At 45.2% G+C, this 26,958-nt stretch overlaps 1 protein-coding gene across 1 annotated transcript in view; it reads left to right on the forward strand.

Annotated features, from left to right (window-relative positions):
* LOC119337584 (protein PAF1 homolog) overlaps window positions 1-12,501 on the forward strand; it is an 18,384-nt gene extending 5,883 nt beyond the window's left edge. Inside the window, exons 4-13 of the mRNA XM_037609746.1 lie at window positions 5,224-5,331; window positions 5,416-5,596; window positions 5,686-5,765; window positions 5,873-5,992; window positions 6,361-6,466; window positions 10,397-10,483; window positions 10,595-10,663; window positions 10,760-10,831; window positions 10,932-11,084; window positions 11,725-12,501. Of these exons, the coding sequence (XP_037465643.1) occupies window positions 5,224-5,331; window positions 5,416-5,596; window positions 5,686-5,765; window positions 5,873-5,992; window positions 6,361-6,466; window positions 10,397-10,483; window positions 10,595-10,663; window positions 10,760-10,831; window positions 10,932-11,084; window positions 11,725-11,835 (1,087 nt within the window). The 3' untranslated portion in view covers window positions 11,836-12,501. The remainder of the gene's footprint in view (window positions 1-5,223; window positions 5,332-5,415; window positions 5,597-5,685; window positions 5,766-5,872; window positions 5,993-6,360; window positions 6,467-10,396; window positions 10,484-10,594; window positions 10,664-10,759; window positions 10,832-10,931; window positions 11,085-11,724) is intronic.
* Window positions 12,502-26,958: the final 14,457 nt, after the last annotated feature.

Consider the following 26,958-nt stretch of genomic DNA (forward strand, 5'->3'; position numbering starts at 1 on the left):
CCCGGCCCCCTCCACGAGCTCCGCCGCCTCGACCTCCTCCTCGCCGGTCCTCCCCGACCGCCCCCGAGCCCACTGCCCATGCCCTACTCCTCTGTGAGCTTCCCCTTCCTCCTCTCTCTCTGCCGTGGTCGCGCCCACTCCCCGCGCTCGGCTCCACCACCGGACGTCGCCCGTGGCCAGCCGCACCCGGCCAACCCCGCGACGCTCGCGCCCTCAACGCCTGCCGCGCGTGCGCGCGCGCCCCTCGCCTGCCGCGGCCTCCTTTCCCTCGCCGTGCTCCGCCCTGGCCTTCTCCTCTTCCTGCCGCTGCTGCGTGGTTGTTGCTGCTGCCTCGGGCCGCCGTTGTTCGTCACCGTGTGCACACCCGCTGCCGCTGCCCCTGTCCACCTCCGCCCACCGTGGCCCTCGTGCCCCGCTGCGGCAGCCCCCGCCGTGGCCACGGCCCCGCCCCGCCCTGGGCAGGTTACGGGCGCCCGTCGCCCGTTACGCCCGCGCCCAGCGCCCCCGCCTGTTCGGGTTGCGCCCATAAACCGCATACCCGCAAAGGCCCCTATGGCCCTATGACACCTGGGCCCCGCCCAGATAATGTTTTAATAAAAAAAGAATTAAAAAAAACAATAATAAAAATAAATAAATAGATAATAATAATTAAATTAATTAATTAATTAACGAATTATTTAAGTTAATTAATCATAATTAGATTAAACTAATTAACTAATTAGTTTAATTAAACAGTAATTAGATTAGTTAAACATTAATTAGACTAAACAGTCAATGACAAACGGGACCCACACGTCAGTTGACCAGTCAACGCCTCTGTTGACTGCTGACGTCATGCTGACGTCAGCGTGCACTGTTCTGGATAATGTTGGATTAAAACATTTAAATAAATGCTAAAAATGATTTTAATCTTTTAAAATTAATATAAAATAAACCGTAGCTCAGATGAAAAAACTTTGTACATGAAAGTTGCTCAGAACGACGTGACGAATCCGGTTACGCAGCCCGTTCGTCCGCCACACACCCCTAGCATACCGAACACGCAACTTTCCCCCTCCGGTTCATCTGTCAGAAAACACGAAACACCGGGAATACTTTCCCGGATGTTTTCCCCCCCTTCACCGGTATCACCTACTACCGCCTTAGGGCACACCGAACATCGCGTATTGCCTTGTTATATTTTGTGATGCTTTGTTTGCTCTGTATTCATTATTTCTTCCCCCTCTTCTCTCCGGTAGACTACGAGACCGACGCTGCTGTTGACCAGTTCGACTACGGAGTTGACGACTCCTCTCTCTTGCCAGAGCAACCAGGCAAGCCCCCCCCTTTGATCACCAGATATTGCCTACTCTTCTCTATACTGCTTGCATTAGAGTAGTGTAGCATGTTACTGCTTTCCGTTAATCCTATTCTGATGCATAGCCTGTCATTGCTGCTACAGTCATTGATACCTTACCCGCAATCCTAAATGCTTAGTATAGGATGCTAGTGTTCCATCAGTGACCCTACACTCTTGTCCGTCTGCCATGCTATACTACTGGGCTGTGATCACTTCGGGAGGTGATCACGGGCATATACTATATATTTTACACTGTTACATTACTGGTGATACTGTTTGGAGATGGGGGCTGAAGGGGCAGGTGGCTCCATCCAGGTAGTGGTGGGCCTGAGTTCCCGACGGCCCCCGACTGTTACTTTGTGGCGGAGCGACAGGGCAGGTTGAGACCACCTAGGAGACAGGTGGGCCTGGCCTTGTTCGGCATTCGCGGATACTTAACACGCTTAACGAGATCTTGGTATTTGATCTGAGTCTGGCTACTGGCCTATACGCACTAACCATCTACGCGGGAGTAGTTATGGGTATCCCGGCGTCGTGGTATCAGCCGAAGCACTTCAGGCGTCAGCGACGGAGCGGCGCGCGCCGGATTGGAACGTAAGCCTGCTCTTGTATTAAGGGGGCTAGTTCTGCTTCCGGCCGCCCTCGCAACGTGCAGGTGTGCTATGGGCGATGGGCCCAGACCCCTGTGCGCTTAGGTTTAGACCGGCGTGCTGGCCTCTCTGTTTTGCCTAGGTGGGGCTGCGACGTGTTGATCTTCCGAGGCCGGGCATGACCCAGGAAAGTGTGTCCGGCCAAATAGGATCGAGCGTGTTGGGCTATGTGGTGCACCCCTGCAGGGAAGTTAATCTATTCGAATAGCCGTGATCTTCGGTAACAGGACGACTTGGAGTTGTACCTTGACCTTATGACAACTAGAACCGGATACTTAATAAAACACACCCTTCCAAGTTCCACAGACAACCCGATGATCGCTTTTCTACAGGGCGACGAGGAGAGGATCGCCGGGTAGGATTATGCTATGCGATGCGACTGGAGACGCGCTTGGAGATGCTACCTGGATATGCTACTTGGAGATGCTACTTGGAGGACTTCAATCTACTCTCTTCTACATGCTGTAAGACGGAGGCTGCTAGAAGCGTAGTCTTCGACAGGATTAGCTATCCCCCTCTTATTCTGGCATTCTGCAGTTCAGTCCACCGATATGGCCCTTTACACATATACCCATGCATATGTAGTGTAGCTCCTTGCTTGCGAGTACTTTGGATGAGTACTCACGGTTGCTTTCTCCCTCTTTTCCCTTTTCCCTTCTACCTGGTTGACGCAACCAGATGCTGGAGCCCTGGAGCCAGACGCCACCGTCGACGACGACCCCTACTACACCGGAGGTGCCTACTACTACGTGCAGCCCGCTGACGACGACCAAGAGTAGTTAGGAGGATCCCAGGCAGGAGGCCTGCGCCTCTTTCGATCTGTATCCCAGTTTGTGCTAGCCTTCTTAAGGCAAACTTGTTTAACTTATGTCTGTACTCAGATATTGTTGCTTCCGCTGACTCGTTTATGATCGAGCACTTGTATTCGAGCCCTCGAGGCCCCTGGCTTGTATTATGATGCTTGTATGACTTATTTTATTTGTAGAGTTGTGTTGTGATATCTTCCCGTGAGTCCCTGATCTTGATCGTACACATTTGCGTGCATGATTAGTGTACGATTGAATCGGGGGCGTCACAAGCCGTCGCCCCCCACTGGCCGCAGTGGCCGGCTCCGGCGATCGCCGCGCCCCCGACGCCTTCCGGGTCCGGGCAGCCGTAGCCCCAGCTGCCGGCCCCACCGCCGCCCGCTGCCGCGCTTCAATGGCCACAGTGGCCGGCCCCGGCCCTCGCTGGGCCCCCGACGCCTCCTGGGTCCGGGCAGCCGCAGCCCCAGCTGCCGGCCCCACCGCCGCCCGCTGCCGCGCCTCAATGGCCACAGTGGCCGGCCCCGGCCCTCGCTGCGCCCCCCACGCCACCCGGGTCCGTACCGCTGCAGCTGCCGGCCCCGCCCCGTCTAGCACGGGGCCCGGGTCACCCACGCAGGGAGGCGTACCGATCCAGCAAGTGCGCTTCCTGCCGTCACCGTCCCCAATACCGGCTTGGCTGACCGGATCATCGCCGCCACCCGTATACACGTCGGCTGGAGACCCGCCGGCACCCGCTCTGCAGTTCGGCGATCCCTCCGGCTCGGCGGGGCACTCCACGGGCCGCGGCCATGCTGACTGGGCGCCCCAATCCTCGCTGCTTCGCACCTCCGAGCCAGTCGGCCACGGCGCTCCGGCTCAGACACCGCCGCGGTTTGCCAAACTGGACTTCGCCACTTATGACGGCACGGAGGACTCCCTCAACTGGCTCAACCAGTGCGAGCAGTTCTTTCGCGGGCAGCGCACCCTCGCCTGGGAGCGTACCTGGCTCGCCTCTTACCACCTCCGCGGCGCGGCACAGACCTAGTACTACGCCCTCGAGCAGGACGAGGGCAGCATGCCCCCTTGGGAGCGCTTCCGCGAGCTCTGCCTCCTTTGTTTTGGGCCACCGATCCGCGGCAGCCGCCTGGCAGTGCTCGGCCGCCTTCCCTTCACCTCCACGGTTCAGGACTTCGCTGACCGTTTCCAGGCCCTGGCATGCCACGCGTCGGGCGTGAGGGCGCAGCAGCGGGCCGACCTCTTCGTCGATGGACTTCTGGATCACATCCGCGTGGACGTGGAGCTTCGGGGACCCCAGGATCTCCAGACGGCCATGTACTACGCCCGTGCGTTCGAGCGCCGCGCGGTGGCCATCCAGCAGGAATCACCGCCCCGGGCCGCTGAGTCGCTACCCTGGCCGGATGTTCCCACGCAGGGTCAGCCTGCTCAGGCTTCTGCGGCACCCCTCGCCGCGACCGCGACCGCGGCGCGCCCGTTCCGCCGGCTCACCTCGGCCGAGCTACTCGAGCGTCGCCGCCAAGGGTTGTGCTTCAATTGCGACGAGCCCTACACGCCCGGCCACGTCTGCCCGCGACTCTTCTACCTGGAGGTTGCCGACTACATTCCGGAGGACGCCGTCGCCGCCGACCTGGCCGCCCCAGCTGCCGCGAAGGTGTTTGACGCTGGTTGATCACCTCAAGGAGTTCAGCAAGCACTTCCCCACCTTACAGCTCGAGGACGAGCTGTTTGTGCAGGCGGGGAGAAGTGTTATGACCGGCATATTAGGGGTTTAGCCCAGTGGGTTGTGGCCCAAGTTATCTTATCATTATTAGGGGCTTAGCCCAATTATCTTATCGTTATTAGGATCGTTTGCTTAGGAGTCAAGTAAACCTCTCTATATAAGGAGAGGAGATGTATCAATCTAATCAAGCAAGAAGAAGCAATCATATTTGCTCGGCTTCCCGAAGGGAGCCGGGAGACCTAACCCTAGCCGCCTCTTGCGCCGCCGCCGCCTCTTCGACATCGCGCCACGGCGCCCCGCCGCCGACAGCTGCGATCGCATCTCCGTCAACCCTCCACCTTTCCGTACAACCTACGCCCTAGACCAGGTAGGATCCTAGCTCCTACCAACTTATGCATGATTAATTGAGGAATTCAGAATTGTTTCACAGAAAATTATCCAAGTTCATTATATCTGGTTCCTGAAACATAAAATTAAATACAAACATGATCATTGTTGTTAGTCATATCATCGTGTGTGAGTGAATTGTCTCTCCACTGTTGTTTTTACAAGACAGGTCCTGTGCCATTTCCATGATATTTACAATGCTCTGCTTTCTTATTACACTATTAGTTCTTGGTGTTTTTCTCAGTTGTAATTCATTCTGCTTGTTGCAGTTTTTTTGGGGCAGCCATCCTTACTTATGTTTTTCTGTATATTGCCTTTTCACAGATATACCAAGTACAGGATCTCGTCATTGGAGAAAAATTATCTGCCTAAAATGATTGTCCCCGAGGATCTCGGGATACCTCTTGACCTACTTGATATGACTGTATACAAGTAAGAATTAAGCCAGCCATATATTTCTACCTTTCTGATGATTCTTTGCAGCATCCCTAACTTGAGTGCCAAACATGCATTTAGCCCTCCCGCTGCTCAGCTGCCCCTGGCTCCAGAAGATGAAGAGCTGCTGCGTGATGATGAGGTTCTCACCCCTGTTAAACCAGAAGGTATAAGGAAAAAAGAGAGGCCAACCGACAAAGGCATGTCTTGGCTGGTCAAAACACAGTACATTTCTCCACTTAGTACTGATGCAGCCAAAATGGTAATTCCAGCTGATTCTTCCATAAATATAGTTACATGTATTGTGCTGGATTACTTCATACATACTAAATAGTAATTTGGCCCTTCCAGTCGATCACTGAAAAGCAAGCAAAAGAAAGGCGAGAATCAAGGGAGGGTCGTGATAATGTCCTCGAAAATCTTAATGATAGGTATGAGTTTCCTTTTACTTAGTTTATTCTTTTGTTTCTGAAGGTTTGCCTGTTCTGCAATCCTGGTGCAGCCAATGACATTATTTTTCTGTGCGCGTATATATCAGACAGAAGCGGATCAAAGCCATTGCAGAATCCTTCAAAGCCGCTAAATCACGCCCTGTCCACCAGACTAAACGAGGGATGGAACCAGAGTTTGTTCTCCCTTTGGTACCCGATTTTGATAGGTATGACTTTTCAGATGACACTTTATTCTGTGTGTCTGTCATTATATTTTAGAAGACTTAGTTCTTCATTTTTGACATCTGATGTGTGTTGAGCACGGTCAGTTCATTGAAGTACGTTTTGTTGCCACTTCACTTTCTTATCTATGTTATGAAAAAATTGTTTACTTCCCACCAGCTATAAAATTTCAGGTTAGTGTGTCCAAAATTTATTATTGTTGAAAAAGCGATCTTCCCTTATAGTATATGCCATAATTTCTTTCGTTTTGCTATTCAAGGTACCACCTTGATTTTTGTGTTGCCTTGGAGTCCTATAAGCTGGTGGATGAATTTAAGTGATCTCAAATTTGCTTTTCTGTTGACCTCTATAGGTATAATGATCCATTTGTTATGGTGAATTTTGATGGAGATCCTACAGCTGATTCAGAGCAGTACAACAAGCTAGAGAGATCTGTACGTGATGAATGTGAATCCCAGGTGAGTCACATTTTTTTTCTTATGCCTTGAGCTTTCTGATTTAGTTACTTACGTTAACATGCCCATAAGGATGTATTGTAGAAACAAATATTTTATATTGATTGAATGTTAATGTGCTTTGCGTCCAAGAAACCAAATGAAGGGGACAGAATGCGAAGGAGGTGGAGGATACCGGCTTCAAACTGTGGTACACGGGGACGGCTGCAAATAGAAATGGAGTAGGCATCTTGCTCAACAAGAGCCTCAAGTATGGAATGGTAGACGTCAAGAGACTTGAGGACCAGATTATCCTGATCCTGGTCAAGCTGGTAGTTGGGGACTTAGTTCTCAATGTTATCAGCGCGTATGCCCTGCAACTAGGCCACAATGAGAACACCATGAGGGAGTTCTGGGAAGGCCTGGAGGACATGGTTAGGAGTGTACCGATTGGCGAGAAGCTCTTTTAAGGAGGAGACCTCAATGGCCATGTGGGTACATCTAACATAGGTTTTGAAGGGGTGCATGGGGTCTTTGGTTATGGATCAGGAATCAAGAAGGAGAAGATGTCTTAAGCTTTGCTCTAGCCTACGACATGATCGTAGCTAACACCCTATTTCAAAAGAGAATCACATCTAGTGACTTTTAGTAGTGGTCAACGCTCTAGCCAGATTGATTTCATCCTCTCGAGAAGAGAAGACGGGCGTGCGTGCCTAGATTGTAAGGTGATACCTGGAGAGAGTGTTGTCCCTTTGCATAAGCTAGTGGTGGCTAACTTTCGCTTTTGGATTCGTGTCCAGCAGGACAAGTGTGCCAAAGTCGCTAGAACGAAGTGGTGGAAGCTCAAGGGGGAGGGAGCTCAGGCGTTCAAGGAGAGGGTCATTAAGGAGGGCCCTTGGGAGGAAGGAGGCGATGCAAACAATATGTGGATGAAGATGGCGACCTGCATTCGTAAGGTGGCCTCAGAGGAGTTTGGAGTGTCCAGGGGAAGTAAAAGAGAAGCTAAAGATACCTGGTGGTGGAATGATGATGTCCAGAAGGCTATTAAGGAGAAGAAAGATTGTTTTAGACGCCTATACCTAGATAGGAGTGCAGACAACATAAAGAAGTACAAGATGTCAAAGAAGGCCGCAAAGCGAGCTGTGAGTGAAGCAAGGGGTTGGGCGTATGAGGACCTATACTAGCGATTAGACACGAAGGAAGGCGAAAGGGACATCTATAAGATGGCCAAGATCTGAGAGAGGAAGACGAGGGATGTTGATCAAGTTAAATGCATCAAGGACGGAGCAGACCAGCTCGTGGTGAAGGACGAGGAGATTAATCATAGATGAGGGGAATACTTCGACAAGCTGTTTAATGGGGAGAATGAGAGCTCTACCATTGAACTGGGTGACTCCTTTGATGATACCAGCAGGCGTTTTGTGCGGCGAATCCAGGAGTCGGCTTTCAAGGAGGCTTTAAAAAGGATGAAAGGAGGCAAGGCGATGGGCCCTGATTGTATCCCCATTGAGGTGTGTAGAGGCCTCGGAGACATAGCTATACTATGGCTAACTAAGCTTTTCAACCTCATTTTTCGAGCAAACAAGATGCCAGAAGAATGGACACGGAGTATATTAGTACCAATCTTCAAGAACAAGGGGGATGTTCAGAGTTGTACTAATTACCGTGGAATTAAGTTGATGAGCCATACAATGTAGCTATGGGAGAGAGTCATTGAGCACCGCTTAAGAAGTATGACAAGCGTGACCAAAAATCAGTTTGGTTTCATGCCTGGGAGGTCGATCATGGAAGCCATTTTCTTGGTACGACAACTCATGGAGAGATACAGGGAGCAAAAGGACCTGCATATGGTGTTCATTGACTTAGAGAAGGCCTACAATAAGATACCGCGGAATGTCATGTGGTGGGCCTTGGAGAAACACAAAGTCCTAGCAAAGTACATTACCCTCATCAAGGACATGTATGATAATGTTGTGACAAGTGTTCGAACAAGTGATAGCGACATTGATGACTTCCCGATTAAAATAGGACTGCAACAGGGGTCAGCTTTGAGCCCTTATCTTTTTGCTCTGGTGATGGATGAGGTCACAAGGGATATACAAGGAGATATCCCATGGTGTATGCTCTTTGCGGATGATGTGGTGCTAGTCGATGATAATCGGACGAGGGTCAATAGGAAGTTAAGAGCTATGGAGATAAACCTTGGAATCCAAAGGTTTTAGACTTGGTAGAACTAAAACGGTGTACATGAGGTGCGGTTTCAGTACTACTAGGCACGAGGAGGAGGTTAGGCTTGATGGGCAGGTGGTGCCTCAGAAGGACACCTTTAGATATTTGGGGTCTATGCTGCAGAAGGATGGGGATATTGATGAAGATGTGAATCATCGAATCAAAGCCGGATGGATGAAGTGGCGCCAAGCTTCTGGCATTCTCCGTGATAAGAGAGTGCCACAAAAGCTAAAAGGCAAGTTCTATAGGACGGCGGTTCGACCTGCAATGTTGTATGGCGCTGAGTGTTGGTCGACTAAAAGGCGACATGTTCGACAGTTATTGTGTTAGGAAGTATTAGTATTAGTCTAGGAGTCCTATTAGGCTATGTTTCCTTTCCTTGTACCCCAAGTCATGTGTAATATATATATGCCCCATGGGCTATGTAATAGAGATAAGTTGCTTTCCTAACATGGTATCAGAGCCCAGGTTTAGGGATTTTTTTTGGCGCCGCAACTCGCCCTCCCAAACTGATGGGAAAAGCCTCATGCACTAGCCAAGTCCGAACTGATGGAAAAGGCTAGTGCAATCCACATATACTGTAATACCCCCTCTCACGTGTGACGGGGAAGAAAAGTCAACACGTGCAACCGGAAGAGAGCGACGGCGCGCAAAACTCACGTATGACTCAAGAGGCCTATATGTGGACACAAAGGGGGGCTACCAACAATTTATTACTATATGTGGACACAAAGTGGGCTACCAGCATTTTTCTTAATAAATTGCGAAAACCAGGACTTGAACTCAAGACCTTAGCTCTGATATACCATGTTAAGCTTCATGCACTAGCAAACGTAACCAAAAGTCCGAACCGATGGAAAAGGCTAGTGCAATCCACATATACTGTAACAAGGTGTGGCGGAGATGCGCATGTTGAGATGGATGTGTGGCCACACAAGGAAGGACTGAGTCCGGAATGATGATATACGAGATAGTTGGGGTAGCTCCGATTGAAGAGAGGCTTGTCCAATATCGTCTGAGATGGTTTGGGCATATTCAACGCAGGCCCTCAGAAGCGCCAGTGCATAGCGGACGGCTAAAGCGTGCCGATAATGTCAAGAGAGGTCGGGGTAGACCGAACTTAACTTGGGATGAGTCCGTAAAGAGGGATCTAAAGAACTGGAGTATCGACAGAGAAATAGCCATGGACAGGGGTGCGTGGAAGCTTGCTATCCATGTGCCAGAACCATGAGTTGGTTGCGAGATATTATGGATTTCATCTCTAGCCTACCCCAACTTGTTTGGGACTAAAGGCTTTGTTGTTGTTGTTGTTGTTGTTGCATGTTAATGTCAAATGCATATATTTCCAGACGTTATGTTAATACGTCACTGATGCTCTGCGTAGATATACCCTCGCATCTATACCAATACAAAAAGACCCAAAGGGGCAGATCCAAGCCATCTCAGCCATCAAATCATGAGATCTAGCAGTTCAAACCGCTCCAATGTTGAGCACCAAACACGTTTAACACTCTAATTACTCACCACTGCCACTGGTTGTAGATACATTTGGACTCAATGTCATCTTATAAAATCCGCCGTGCAATTGATATCCTGCCAATTATTAACGTGCAATTGATATCTTACCTAACATCAATATGCAATTAATATCCTAATAAATATTAACGTGCATTGCACCTACACGATTACCAAGTATATCTGAGGTTTTCCGTGTTCTCATGATAGGCTCTGATGAAAAGTTTTCAAGTCAGTGGTTCAGACCCTGCAAAACAAGAGAAATTTCTGGCATATATGGCTCCATCACCCCACGAGGTACCCATCCTTTTCTCGACTCTAGCACATCTTTACTTAAAATGTCACAGGTTATAGTTTTTTTTTTGGGTGTTATTATCATAATCTTATCACGACTATGGTTTTGTCTAGCTTGTCAAGGACTTGGATGATGAAAATGAAGACTTCCAGTACTCCTGGATTCGGGAATATCACTGGGAAGTATGTGGCGTTTGCTAACGTGTCTGCGATTGTGTCTAACTTTTCGTTCTGCTGGTGTAAAACTGCCTACATACCTTTTCTTGTTTCGTGATTCAGGTAAGGGGGGATGACAAACAAGATCCAACGACTTACCTTGTCTCATTTGATGACGATGATGCAAAATATTTGGTAACTTGCTCTGTGCATACTTTATTTATTCTGATTTTATTCTAATATGTGGCAATTATTCAGTGAACATTTGGGTGACACTTTATTGTCCATTTGGCAGCCTCTTCCTACCAAGCTAGTATTGCAGAAGAAGAAAGCTAAAGAGGGGAGATCTGGGGATGAAATTGAGCATTTTCCAGTGCCTTCTAGAATTATTGTGAGCAGGACAGCACATGGTGATGAGATGGAGCACGGAGAATCATCCAGCATGCATGTATGACTCATTTTTCCTTTATAACTGCTGGCATGAAAGCTTACTTTGCAGTGAACTACTATACCACAGCTAGGTAGCATTTTCGTTCTTCAGTTTTTTGTCTCTATTTAATACTCCCTCCGATCCAAAATATAACGTGTGTTATTTTTTCCAAAAGTAACATTTCTTCGTTCGACCAAGATTACAGAAAATGTATCAACATCTACGGTACCAAATAAATGCAACAACAACAACAAAGCCTTTAGTCCCAAACAAGTTGGGGTAGGCTAGAGCTGAAACCCATAAGATAACCAACTCCACATGGATAGCACGGTGCCAAATAAGTAGAATATGAAAATATATTCTATGATGAATTTAATGATAGATATTTTTTTCTCAATAAACTTTGTCAAATGTAGATAGGTTTGACTTTTACAAAAATCAATACACCTTATATTTTTGACCGGAGGGAGTATATTTGTAGGTGGTTCATCTTCTCACCAAGCCATATATAAAGCTACTGGGTTTCTTGCTATCAGTTCACCTATTCTCGCTCTTAGGATTGTTCACCTTTTTATTATACCAAATCTTCCCATGTTGGAGCATAAATTGATCTTTATGCATTACCATTACCTTTAACTAAAGGATTTCTCCTCTGTAGGGGAATTTAAAGCGACAAAGATCTTCTGTTGATGATGATCTTGATGAGCATCCGAGGCATTCTCGTGTAGAAGATATGGGGCAGTATAGTGAAGAAGACTATTCTGATTGATCAATTAGATATGGAAGGATCGTCATTTTCTTGCACCACCGAATTTCATGAGCACATATGAATCTTTGAAGATCTCATATGCATTTGCTTTGGTGCCTCTATAAGTAGTAATAGGGTGCAGGGTTAATGAAAGAACATGCTTGAGTACATTCGGGCAATAGCAGATTTTGAAGTGCAGAGTGGGCAAAGCAAGGCAGAGTGTAACTGGACCTTAAGACTGGTCTCAGAAGTGATGATAGAAGGTCTCATCATCATGTAAAAAAGTCTCTGTAGTCTTGGGAGTGATTCTCCACTGCTGTTTTGACGATATAGGCAACTGTTATTCCCATTTGATTGTGTAAGTACAACAATTTATTTATGTCAGGATACTAGACAGTTGTGCTATCGTAACTGTTTCTTTTCTGGTGGAAATGATAATCAACATAGCAAAGGTCATGTATCTGTGCTGCCAGGAATGTTAAGGTGCACTTACTGAAGACCAAGAGTAGCATTGCAAGAAGAGTAAACTGTGTTTTCAGTTTCTTTTTTGCATGTTGTAACTGTGGTGTCCGTAGAAAAACTTGTTTTGGGGGTATTTTTCTGCCTTCAGAAAAACATTGTTTATTTTTGCAATGATTCCTTCTCTAACTTGAGAGGAATCGTATTCTAATCTACTACGGAGTGGTATTTCTTGTATTGTTCCATTTATATGCAAAGTAATGAAGAAGTATCGTTGTAGATGGAAGCACAAATATCAAACAACAGGTATATTATTGAGATAATGTAGACACCACATTTACCTGCTTATCGTGACTATTTTAATTCAAGTGGTATCAGCAGTACTTCTTGAAGTGATCTTCAAGTGTTCTCAACTGTTGCTTGGAATGATGCCTTTGAGTTACCATTGGAGATTGGAAAGATCCTTTGATCATCAACTTATGTTGCCAGCTGGCTCAAATTCTTAGTCACACTTGGTGGCAACCAGGTATTATTCTTCATCATGTAGTACTGTCAAATAGCCTTTGCAATTTTCTCTGACTTAAGTTAATCTCTTACTGTTCAGGAATTCAATGGATTTTAAGCCATTGGAGTTCTTCTAAAAACAAAAACAAGGAAGGTATCATTAATTTTCTGGTATCCCCGCTTTCTTGATTGTTCTTCTTAACCACCATTCCCGACTCATCTCATACCTGTTGTGTGATGCTGACAATGCAGATATCATAATCCAATCTGAAACTGTTGCCGCAGGTCATATCATGTGTTTGTCGTAGATAATTACCAGATTCTCTGCTCTTCTTTTGACTGAAAATTCCATATGCTCTTTAATATTTCGTAACATTTTTTCTTGCAAGTGTGCTATACACTCCACTGGAAGATAGGTTTCACCTTGTTATTTTGTTCTATGCTACTTTCTACTCCCTCTATTCCAAATTAATTGAAGTTCTAGTTTTGTCCTAAGTTAAAACTAGTTTAAGTTTGACCAATTCTATAGAAAAATATATTATTATATAAAACACCAAATATATACAGTACAGAAATATATCTCATGATGAATCTGCTGAACTAGTTTGGTGTTAGAGATGTTCATATGTTTCTATAGACTTGGCAAATTTAAACAAGTTTGACTTGGTCAACTATCTATAGCTGTTCATATGTTTTTCTATAGACTTGGTCTAGTGGTTAATAAAATTATAGGTTCACAAATACTGTTGCTTCATTCTGAACCTCATCTTTGCAGAGTTTCTGAAATCATGTAAGGATTACCAGCTTAGATAGTTGAAGAGGGTGGTGCAGTTTGTGCCCACAATAGACCTTACAGGCATTTTCTTTTCCTCTCAATGCTAACATGTCAAGTTTCCGCACAAAGATATCTTTCTCCATTAGGGTGCAAATTATTTCAGCATAAAGTTGTGATGCTGCACCAAGTTTTTATTTGTAGTTTGAATTAGCAACACAAGTGCATAATTGTTTTCATCCTACTTTCTTTTGCTAAGTACTCCCTCCGTTCCAAAATAAATGACCCAACTTTGTGCTAAAGTTAGTATAAAGTTGAGTCATTTATTTTGGAACGGAGGGAGTAGGTATTACATGTTTCCAAAAGATATCCAATTGCACTTGCACATGTGATAGGATTAAGTACGTATTCACAGTTCAATGCTATGGTGTCCGGCCTTTTGAATTGATATGTATATTTAAATCTCCATGAAGAACCGTAGCGTTGTTACCTGTTTTCCTTCAATCACAGGAACATAGTACGACAAGTGCTGGAACTTTATTCAACCGTATCATACTTCCATGCTGGGTGTTCTTTTTGCTGCTGCAATGTACTCTGTGTGTGTGTGTGCGCGCGCGCGCGCGTGTGTAAATGGGCCCATGATGGAGCTCTTTGTAACACGCTTGAAGCTGCATGCAGTGCTGCTCTGATGGTTTTCGAGGGCACATGATCATCTGGTTCTTAATCAGTCTTGCCAGTCCTTCTGGGAAAAGTTCGGACATTTCAAAACTTTTTGGTTAACGCTTCTTGTTTGATCCAGTTGTAATGATTATATTGGCTCTCACACTAGAACATGAAAGCACGTTGGTTTTGAGAAAGTAACGATATAAATTAACTATCTCAAAAATAATGATTGAAATATTCGAATAACTGAGATGCAAAGTAGATTTTGAATGGTTTGAATTATGATGCACCATGAGATGGTGGGGCATGTTTGGTAAAAATATGATGCATGAAATACACAATAGTACCGTCATGTAGGTGCATTATATGTTACTCCCTCTGTACACTAATATAAGAGCGTTTAGATAACTAAAGTAGTGATCTAAATGCTCTTATATTTTTTTACGGAGGGAGTACTTGCTTACTTTTGTTTCAGAGCTTGCACTAAAGCTGTCTGAGAGCTTCAATGGTTTACTTGTTCATAACAAAGCTGCTTACTACAAGTACAAGGTAACCAACATAAGTTGGATAATTAGGAGGGTAAAGGCTATATTACTTTGTAGAACGATTGCGTTCTTATTGTAGTAGACAAAGTAGAGGTAAAGTAACTTATTCAAGTATGCTAATTCTAACAAACACTAAACTGGTATTATATTACCAGTGAAGCGGGCTTTTTCCTCCACCCCTGTGTCGCCTCTGCTCTGGCGACATGGGGGAACCCCCACCGGCGCCGCCACCTCTCCCCTCCTCCCCCTCCTCCCGTCTCGTCGCCGCCTGAGGAGCCCGCCGGCGAAGTCCGGGCAGGCTCTAGGGAGGGTGGCGGCGGGGCATCTCGCTGGATTGCGTGGCGTGCGAATCCGGGCCGCTCGGGTGTGATTCGGTGACGGCAGGCGTCACGGAGGCCGCTTTCGGGTGTTCGGCGGAGTCGGTCGTCGGTGTGGGTCCCTTGCTCCAGCGCGAGCGGAGGGACGCGGCAGAGGGACGGTGGAAGGTGCGTGGCGGCCGGATTCGGCCGGCCTTGGTCGGATCTGGCGTGGCTGCGGCTGGGCGCGTCGTCGGAGGTGGCTGACGGGGCGTGGGGCGATATGCGGTGGGCACGGTGGTGCGGGTGTTGGCGGCACGGCTGCGCCTCGCCGGAGCAGCATGCCGGGGCGGCGGCGTCCTCTAGCGGGGTCGGTCGGTTGGTGGAGACGGTGGTGCGCGCCCAGGACCTGGCAGCATGTCTGCTGCTGGCCGGGGGGTCGCGCGGGACGGCCTCAGCTGGGACGGGCGCTGGTGGGAGCTTCCCCTCGGTGCTCAGCGGTGCTGGTTTGGTGGCGGTTGGTGGCGGGCTGGTTTGGGCTTGCGGTGGTTGAGCATCTCCACGAGAAATCCTTCTCCGGCCTTTGCCGGATCCGGCGACAGCGACGCCCGTGGGCGCCACACTCTTTCTTGGAAGCGTCGTTTTCGTTTGGTGCTTCTCCCCGCAGCCTTGGCTCCGAAGGGAATCCTCAGATCCGCGAGATCAGGCGATGAAGGCGTCTCCACATCTTCCTCCTCCTTGGGGGCATCATCTCGGAGCCGGCTACAACCGGAGACCGATGGAAGGCGGCATTAAAAGTGTGTTATATCGACTAGGGGGGGGATGAATAGGCGATTTTTACAAATTCGTCACTGAGGAATTTCAAGGTGAAGAAATTCCTAAGCGACGACACACTAGCAGCGAAATAAGTACTCATGTATAAGCATAACAGAGCAACATCATAGTCATCATGATGAAATGGAAACAAACACAGAGTACAGAAAATGTGAAAACAGGATAAGCAGGCTGAAGACTATGAGACCGAAGAATTAGGATTGAGGAAATAGAGAAAGTCTTCAGTCAAAGTCTTTAAACAGTAATGATCATGTTCTTCAACACATGAATGAGGAAATGAAAGGGTTGAGGAAATAGAACCAGTAGGCTTGGTGAAGACAATGATTTGGTAGACCAGTTCCAACTGCTGTGACAGTTGTACGTCTGGTTGGAGCGGCTGAGTATTTAAACCCGAGGACACAAAGTCCCAGACACACAGTCCTCACCGTATTCTCCTTGAGCTAAAGTCACACAATCACTCGTGGTAAGTCTTCAGGTGACTTCCAAACCTTCACATACCTGGTCACTCGGCGATCCACAATTCCTCTTGAATGCTTAGACCATGACGCCTAATTGTCTGGAGGATACACAGTCCTCAAAGGTAACAAGCGTCGGTTCCACACAGGAACAATCTCTTCAGTGATGCTAAATCACTTTGTGTTTGTAGGTGTTTGGATTTGGGTTTTGGGTTTTCCTCACTTGATTTTCGCTCAAAGTACTCGGAGGATGCGATGCTCTCAATGACAGTGTCAGTTTCTCTCGGAGCAGCCATCCAGCTAGTGGTTGTAGGGGCGGCTATTTATAGCCTAGGGAGCAGCCCGACATGATAAGACATAAATGCCCTTCAATGATATGAGGACAGCTGGCGCATAGCACAACAACAGTCGGATTTGAGGTTCAAATTCCTCGGGGCTATCATGTTCCTCACTGGGTAGGCAATCCGCACTGGCGAATTCCTAACTCCTCAGTCAGAACAAATTCCTCAGAGTCTGTCACTAAGGAAATTAACTGAACTGATATGAGATTTCCAATGGTTTCACTCGAAAGGATTGGGTAGGTGTAGAATTTTGAGATGAGCATCACTTGGAAATAAGTTTCCTTAATATTACCTCGACCCCCACGGTGTTTCCTATGACTCAAGAAAGAGAAAATGAAACTACAAAAACAAAAGTCTTCACGCTTCATAATCCTCGCATGAATATCCAAGTCTTCAATGTCACACCAATTTCTTCACTTTCAAAATCTTCAGGAGAACCAAAGTCTTCAGCTGAAGACATACATTTTTTAGGGGTCGACTTTCATCGTAAATATCAAACTCCTCATCGACTTATAGAGCCTGTGTACACTCACAAACATATTAGTCCCTTAACCTATAAGTCTTTAGTACACCAAAATCACTAAGGGGTACTAGATGCACTTACAATCTCCCCCTTTTTGGTGATTCATGAAAAATAGGTTAAGTTTTCAACGGGGATAAACATCACAATTGAAAGTGCTAAGTATTGAGGAATTTGATTGCAACATATAGAAGAACTCCCCGTGAAGATGTGCATAGTTGAGGAATTTGCTTCAGATAGCAAATGCACATTGTAGATTAATATCATGGAGATCTCCCCCTATATCTTGTAATTCATACACGCATTTAACGTATCGTATGAAGAATTTGAAATGCATGATGAAATATGGTGTCTAACAAAATTTAGCATGCGTGCATTAAGTACTTGAGGAATTAAGCATGCAGAAAGTAGTCAAAAGTATCAGACCACCATAGGACTTAAGTTTACAACTCGGTGAATCAAACACTTCAGAAGAACGAGAGTTGTAACTTAGCAAAAAAAACCGCCCATATAAGAGACCCGCTTGAAGACTAACTCAAATTTCTCCACCTTTGTCATCAAATGACCAAAGGGGACGAAAATTGAGGACTAACTCCCCAGAAGAATATCATCATGACGTCGATGGAGGAGCGCCAGCGTTGTTGGGGTCATCCGTTGTTGTAGGGCCTGCCGCAGTGTCGTCCAAATCTTCAGCTTCGTCTGTCTCGCGCGATGAAGAATATGAACTGACGACCAGCTGAGGAACTTTGACCTTCTTGAATTTCTTCGAAGGTGGATGAGACCAGTCAAATTCCTGTTGGAAGTGCATCTTCTTGAGTTCAACATCAGTGTAGATATGCGAAAGAATAGCCCAGGTGCGGTCGAAGACTTCATGTAGATAATGGTGATTCTTCTTCACAGTGTTTTGAGTGACAGTCATGTTCTGAAGAATGGCACCAAACTGACGCTTGACCCACTTGTGATTTCTATCCACCTTCTGATGAAGACTTAGGAGCAGTTCACGATCAGTCATCACACGCGGAGCAGTGGCCTGAGGTTTTTGCTTTGAAGCATTTGCAGCAGTGTCATGAGTGGCAGAGTCATCATTGGTTGAGTAGGATGCTGCCTTGCAAAATTGACCATCCAAAGGACGAGTACCTTCATCAATGATTGCAGCCTTGACCTTCTCATCATCGAGGAAATAGTCCGTTTGAGGACTTCAATTGGGGGCAAATAGCTGAGATGATTTTGAAAGTCAGCCTTGTAATGAATTGAAGTCCTTGATCTGATGAATTTCATGATCCAGGGAGCACTCAACTCAAAAGGTGACAAAGAAGCATTGGCCAAAGTCCTCATGAAGAAATCATGGTAGTTGATTGGAATACCATGCATGATGTTGAAAAGCATATTCTTCACGATGCTAACAACTTCTTCTTCTTCACAGTTGTGGCCCTTAATTGGACTAAGGGTTTTGGCCAAAATGTGATAGATGGTTCTTGGCACATATAACAAATCCTTGATGAGGAAATTTGTCCTTGGAGCTTGGCCAGCCTTCAAAGGCTTCATCAACACTTGCATCAGATGATTTTGCAATTCAGATTCCTCATAAAGTTTCAAAGCGCCTTCAGTGGGAGGACTGGCTGGGACGGCATGAAGCAATTTAGAGGTCGGAGCTTTGTGATGAGTGTTTTTAGCCATCCAGTCCAAAACCCATGAATTTACATCATCAACATCGCCTGTTAGATGCAAAGTGGCATAGAATTGAAGAATAAGCTCTTCATTCCAATCGCAGATGTCGATGCAGAAGTTGAGCAGACCAGCATCATGAAGAACACTGAGGATTGGGGTAAAACACGGAAGGGACTCCATATCCACATGAGGGAGATGCTCATGGTCAAACACTTTATCCTTGTCAAACAGCAATGAGGAATAAAAGTTCATCTAAGAGGCAGTCCAAAAACGCTTGCAACAAAGTCGAGTAGAGTCATATGGATTGAAATCAGAGAAGAAATGATGCTCAACAAAGAAGTCATCAACGTTGAACTTCTACTTCTTGGTTGAGGATTCTGTGGCTTGGGCTGAAGATTTGCAGTGGAAGTCTTCATAGCCTCTTGATGCACAACCTCTAGAGCCTCAGACTGAGGAGTTTCAGGAGCAGTTTCTTCTGTGGTCTTCTTCTCCATTTCATCAACACTAGTGGCTGGAACTTCTTCAGGGATAGAATGAAGTGAAGCTTGACCTTCATCAGAACCCATATGAATTTCTTCAGTTTACACAGGGGACTGAGGAATTTGCTGCAGAGGAGTGGTCAGAGGAGAATTGGGATGGTGACTTTCCCAATAATCACCATTCAACACTAGAGTCGTAGACCCGATGTCCACATCCTCTTCTTCATCAATTTCTTCAACGCCAGCCTCTTCAGCAGTGAACTGAGGCACGAGCAATGATACCTTTAGTGGTGAAGGGATTGCATCCACTTCAATTTCATCATCCACCCACTCTGACGTAGCAGTAGAGGGATTTTCTTCATCAATGTCATCAGCGATGACATATTCTTCACCAAAAGTAACAATCTCCTTTGATGGCATGACAGTTAGAGGAACAACATCAATTGGATTCTGGAATGAGCTTGTCAAAGTCTTCACTTTCTTCGGAGCTGAAGACTCTGAGGCATCTGATGCTTTCCTTTTCTTCACAGCTGCCCTTTTTGCAGCCTTTGTCTTCTTCACTTCTGATGCAGAAGGAAGATGAGTGCTTTTCATCTGTGATGACTTTGCAGGAGGAGAAGATGAAAGAGGCATAGATTCTTCAGGCACAACTGTTTTAGTTGCCCTGGCAGGTTCAGTTTCTTCAGGCGCAGCAGCAGATTCTTCAGCTGGCCTGGGTTGATCTTCAGGCGCAACATTGGTGGTTGCCCTGGCAGGTTCATCGAGCTGGAATTTCATCATGAGCAGCCTAATTTTCATCAACTGCGTTGGCATGTTCTTTAGTGGACTGAGCAGGTGCTTCACCCTGAGGAATTTCTTGTTGTGCAGCAGCAGCAACATTGGTCTTGAGGCCTTTCGCCAGCTTGACGAATCTGACTTTGGCACCTAGCCAATCAGCATGATATGAGTCAAATTCATCACTGAGAACTTTAATTTCAGACTGAATAGTCACAATTTCTTTAGTGGACATTTTCAAGACATTTTTCTTCAGATAATGCTCCTTCTTGTACTGAGCTTTCTTCACTGATCTTGCCTTATCAAATTTCCATTTTTCTTCAGCGATAAAGGTAGTCAACATGTGACTTTCTCCTGATGAGAGGTTCAGATCAGGCAGAGGTGTGTTGGGATCTTTGTGCCAAAGATCAATGAAATCAAGGATTTTCTTAGGATCCAGCAAAAGTGGCACAACACTGCCTTTGGCACTAGCGGCCAGGTGTTGTCGGTCTCTGATGATTTCTGCAAGTTCTTCATCATCAGCTTCATCGTCAGATGACGGAACTTCAAAGGCGACCTGCTTCTTATGAGGACTTGGCCTTGTGCCGCGTCCAGCAGTGACCTTTTTCTTCAGCAACTGAGGCTGAGTTGAGGAACTAGCTGAAGCTCCTGAAGTAATTGAGAAGCCAGTCGTCCTTTGGCACGTGGCAAGGTGCACATGTGCTGATGACTTTGCAGGTGCAGCTGAGGGCTTTGCTTGAGCAGGTGGCTGTGAGGGCTTTGAAGAGCTGGGCCGTGAGTGCATTGCAGAAGAATATGGTTTCACAACTAATTTCTTCTTCATAGCCTTTTTGCCTGACTAGCAGAGGCTTCAGCAACAGCAACAACAGAATCTTCATTGAATTTCTTTGCTGCTTCTTTTGCTACCTTAGCCAATTTTCTTTCGCGCTTGGCCCATTCCTTGGGAATTCCTCACCTCTTCTGATGCTCGAGGGATCCACTTCTTGGCCTGGAGCCAAAGGAGGTCTTGGGCATGGAGGATTGACAGCGAATTTCTTCATGTATTTTGGAGTGACATAGCAGTATTCTCTCCATTCTCTTGCCCATTTGCGTTCGATCCTCTAAATGTGCATCTTGCGTTGATTTTTGTTCTCCTTGCCGTGCGTGGCTTCATCAGGAGTACAATATTCTTCATAGATTTCTTCAGGGATTTCGAAGGCAGTGTTTGTTTCAGGCCTTTTTCCTCCCTTCTGAGGACGCTTTTCTTCAGCAATATTCTTCAACTGAGGATTCTGAACAATAGATGTCTCTGAAGAAGTATGCAGTTTTCTTCGAGGAATGCTGCAAATGAGTTAAGTTGATGAGAACCTAGTGATTCAGCAGCAAACATGTGTACCTGTGAACAAAGTATAGGTGCGAAGAATTTGGAGAGGTCATATGCGTTCTCATAATTTGTTTTCAAAAGGAATCAAGTTTGAGGAATTTGACCAGGGGTGTCTTGAGGAATTTCAATAAGAGTTCTTGTCTTAGCTTGCAAAGTTGTATAGATTGAAAATCCACACAATTGAGGAATCTTGAAGAAAAATACATCTTAGAGAAATAGATCAAGAACAGAAGCAACAGTGGTGTTTAAGGATATGAAGAGTGAAGAATAAACACCTTTTGAATATTTTGTGTAAATCATCAGAATCAACAAGGACAGTAAAAGCGAGTTTTATTTACCCTTGACAAAGAACACGATGAACTGTGGAAGTTCGTCCTTTCAGATCTTCCACGCCCTAACTTGGTGCAGGAAGACAGCTACGGCGGCTGTGGAGGTGAAGATTTCCGCGGCTGGCGCGAGTACGACGGCGACGAGGTCGAGGCAGCGAAGCTCTTCCTCACCGGTGATGATGGAGTGTAGTGGCAGCGCTAGGTCAGAGAGCTCGAGCGAGGGAGAGAGATCAGGCGGAGTAAATGAGCTCAGGTGAAGGGGAGGGGTATTTATAACCGAGGTGAAAAACCGCTCATCCGAGGAAATTAGACGAACGTGTCCCTGACCCTTGCTATTCTAGCGACATGTGTCACCCACGTACTAAGAGGTAGAGATCATGTGAGATCGTGGGTGAGTTGTTTAATCTTGTCGTGGGATGCGGAAAGGTTTGAGCGGCAAAAGCCGAAAAAATAGATATGAAAATTTTAACATTTCGTTCGCAAATTCTTCAGCTGTCAAAGTCACAGTGAAGATTTTGAACGGGTTTCAAATAGAATGCACACGAAGAATTTGTGAACAGACTGGGTTGAGTTTAGCATAGAGGGGGAAAGGGTCCAATCACATTCACTTAGATGAAAAAGCAACTTGAAGAAATAGCTATAAGTGAATGTTGTAGAGGACATGAAAGAACTCAAATATATATAGTAATGAAGAACAAAGTCGGAAAGACTGAGGAAAATGCAAAGTTGAAGAATTTGAAAATTTGAAGAAATTGCAAAAACTCAAATTGAAGAATTTGAACTTTGGTTGGTGGCGTAACCCATCGTATAAGAATGATGATTTCAGACACCGCGTACAATTGTTGTAGGGTTTTGAGAATCAAATTCTTCGTTAATTTCTTCACACTTAGAGGGTTAGTCTTGACTGATTGAAAAAAAGTTACTTCGTGTGTTGCACATCTAAATCATCCATTTTGCATAAGTGTTAGGATGTGTGTCATTTTCAAGGAACATTCAAAGATTCTAAGATATTTAGCTCACACTGCAACTTGCTAAATCTCTTCTCATCCAAGGGCTTTGTGAAGATATCCGCCAGCTGATCTTCAGTATTCGCGTGGTCGATGGAGATGTCTCCCTTCAACACATGGTCACGAAGAAAATGATGACGAATCTAGACGTGCTTTGTCTTCGAGTGATGAACTGGGTTGTGAGCAATCTTGATAGCACTCTCATTGTCGCAGTAGAGTGGCACATTCTTCACATTGATGCCATAGTCCTTGAGGGTTTGCTTCATCCATAGAAATTGAGCACAGCAAGATCCAACAGCAATGTACTCAACTTCAGCAGTAGAGAGTGATACACAGTTCTGCTTCTTCGAGGACCAACATAACAAGGAACGTCCGAGGAAATGACATGTGCCTGATGTTGACTTGCAATCCACCCGATCACCATCATACTCAGAGTCAGAATATCCAATGAGATCAAAAGCCGAGCCCTTGGGATACCATAATCCAAGTGTTGGAGTGTGAGCTAGATATCAAAGAATATGCTTCACAGCCTTATGGTGTGATTCCTTCGGTGTAGCTTGAAATCGGGCACACATGCAAACACTAAGCATAATATCCGGCCTAGATGCACATAGATACAATAAAGAGCAAATCATGGAGCGGTATACCTTTTGATCGAAGTCTTTACCATTTTCATCGGTGCATAGATGGTCATTTGTGAGCATAGGGATTTTGACGCCTTTGCAATCTTGCATGCCGAATTTCCTCAACACATCCTTGAGGTATTTCTCCTGGGATATGAATATGCCATTGCGTTGTTGACAAATTTGAAGACCTAAGAAGAATTTTAACTCTCCCATCATAGACATTTGATATTCCTCACTCGTCATATAAGCAAATTCGTCACTGTAACGTTGGTTAGTACAACCAAAGATAATATCATCAACATATATTTAGCACACGACTAATTCATCATCATATGCTTTGGTGAAAGGAGTTGGATCAAGTGAACCGGGTTTGAAGCCTTTCTTCATGAGGAATTCCTTCAATGTATCATACCACGCCCGAGGTGCTTGCTTGAGGCCATAGAGGGCCTTGTTGAGTCTGTGGACGTGATCTGGAAGTTTTGGATCCTCAAAACCTGGTGGTTGAGGAACATATACTTCTTCCTCAAACTTACCATTGAGGAATGCACTTTTCACATCCATTTGATGTAAGATGATATTATGATGGTTAGCATAAGCAAGCAATATGTGAATAGCCTCAAGTCTAGCAACAGGTGCAAAAGTTTCATCAAAATCAATTCTTTCAACCTATGTGTAGCCTTGAGCTACAAGATGAGCCTTATTCCTCACCACGAGGCCATTTTCGTCTTGCTTGTTGTGGTAGATCCATTTGGTGCTGATGATATTGTGCTTGCGTGGGTCTGGTCGCTTGACAAGCTCCCACACATTGTTGAGCTCGAATTGGTGCAATTCATCTTGCATAGCTTGTATCCACTCAGGCTCCATAAATGCTTCATCAACTTTGGAGGGCTCTATAATAGAGACAAATGCAAAAATGCCCACAAAAGTTAGACAAATGTGAAGCTTTTGAGCGCGTGAGAGGACCTAGTGCATTGATGTCGTCGATGATTCTCTCAATCTGTACTTCATTTGCAACGCGAGGATGAGCAGATTGACGACTTTGATTTGGCACAACATTTTCTTCAAGGCCATTTTCTTCAGTAGCACCAGCATGATTTTCTTCACGTTCTGGAATGACTTCTTCAGAAGATTCTTTGGTAGGGATGACATCCTCAGTAGCCTTGAACTTGATGGATTCCTCAGGTGACATTTCATCTAGCACAAGAGGTAGGTGCTCTATTTGCGAGCCATTGATACGTCTCCAATGTATCTACTTTTCCAAACACTTTTGCCCTTGTTTTGGACTCTAACTTGCATGATTTGAATGAAACTAACCCGGACTGACGTTGTTTTCAGCAGAACTACCATGGTGTTGTTTATTGTGCAGAAAACAAAAGTTCTCGGAACGACCTGAAAATCCACGTAGATAAATTTTATAAAATATAAAAAATACTGGCGAAAGAAGCAAGGCCAGGGGGCCCACACCCTATCCACGAGGATGGGGGGCGTGCCCCCTCCCCCTGGGCGCGCTCCCCTATACTTGTGGGTTATCAAGACTATTTTCTGGCGCCGTTGCTGGGGAGCATAGCTCTATTCTTTGAGTCACTTGGGATTTATATCTGCTGATCACTATGAAGAACTTGAAAGACGCAAGAACTAAGATTTTTCCCTCAACTACGAGGGGAGGTAAGGAACTGCCATCTAGCTCTGCACTAGATTCTCCTTCTATTATGAGTAAGCTTGTGACACCTAAACCTGCTACTGCTATGAATTCTGATATGTCGCATGTTATTGATGATGCCACTTATGCTATGCATGATACTTATGATGAAACTACTTCTGTGCTTGATACTACTGTGCCATTAGGTCAATTTCTTGATGAACAACTTGCTAGGGTTAGAGAGAATGAAATTATTAATGATGATATTATTGAAGATAGTGATGATGAAGGTTCTCCCCCTAATTATGAATTGCCTGTTGTTCCTGAGGGTTATGTTATGGATGAAGAAACTGCTAGAGATCTTTTTGCTTGCAATGATAGATCTGATCTTAAGAAATTACTAGCTAAACTTAAACAGAAAACTCTGAATGCTAGAATGAAACATGACCCTGCTTTTGCTACTTCACCTATCTTTGTTACTGATAAGGATTATGAATGCTCTGTTGATCCTGAGATAATTACTTTGGTTGAATCTGATCCTTTTTATGGCAATGAATCTGAAACTGTTGTGGCACATCTTACCAAGTTGAATGATATAGCCACCCTGTTCACTAATGATGAGAAGTCTCACTATTATTATATCCTTATAAGATATTTCCGTTCTCATTAAAGGGTGATGCTAAAACTTGGTTTAATTCTCTTGATCCTGGTTGTGTGCGTAGTCCATAGGATATGATTTATTACTTCTTTGCTAAATATTTCCCCGCTCATAAGAAACAAGCTGCCTTGCGGAAATATATAATTTTGTGCAAATCGAAGAAGAGAGTCTCCCACAAGCGGGGAGCTTCTCTGATTACTTAATGCTTTGCCTGATCATCCTCTTAAGAAAAATGAAATACTTGATATCTTTTATAATGGACTAACCGATGCTTCCAAGGACCACTTGGATGGTTGTGCTGGTTGTGTTTTCAGGGAAAGAACAGTCGACCAAGCTGAATTGTTATTGAATAGTATGTTGACTAATGAAAATAATTGGACTCTTCCTGAGCCAATTCCTGAGCCAATTGAGCCAACTCCTAAGCCTATTCCTAAACCTACTCCGAAGAAGAGAGGTGTTCTATTTCTCAGTCCTGAAGATATGCAAGAGGCAAAGAAATCAATGAAAGAAAAAGGTATTAAAGCCGAAGATGTTAAAAATGTACCTCCTATTGAAGAAATACATGGTCTTAATATACCACCTGTTGAAGAAACACATTGTCTTGATAACCCGACACAGGTAGTAAAGGTAAATTCTCTCTATAGATATGATAAAGTTGAAATCCCGTCTACTAAATTTCATAGCCAATGCTTAGATGAATTTGATGACTTTATGGCTAGACAAGAAAGTTTTAATGCTTATGTTGGTAGAGAGTTAAAGAGTAATGCTTTCATGATAGAACGCTTGAGTGATTATATGGCTAGAGTTAAAGGTGAGCTTAAACTCATTAGCAAATATGCTTCTATGGTTACCACTCAAGCTGAACAAGTAGTTAAAGCTCAAAGTGATTTGCTTGATGAACTGAATAATAAACATGATTTTGCTATTAGAGTGGCTACTAGAACTGGTAGAATGACTCAAGAACCTTTGTATCCTGAAGGCCACCCTAAGAGAATCGAGCAAGATTCTCAGAGAAATAATTTAGAGGCACCTAGTCCTTCTAAAAAGAAGAAAAAGAAAAACGATAGGACTTTGCATGCTTCTAATGCACCTGTTGTAGACACACCTGAGAATCCTAATGATATTTCTATTTCTGTTGCTGAAACACAATCAGGTGACAAACGTGAACCTAGTGATAATGTTAATGATAATGTTCATGTTGATGCTCAACCT

This window comes from Triticum dicoccoides, chromosome 7B, assembly GCF_002162155.2.
Source record: "Triticum dicoccoides isolate Atlit2015 ecotype Zavitan chromosome 7B, WEW_v2.0, whole genome shotgun sequence".
In the NCBI taxonomy this organism is placed as follows: domain Eukaryota; kingdom Viridiplantae; phylum Streptophyta; class Magnoliopsida; order Poales; family Poaceae; genus Triticum; species Triticum dicoccoides.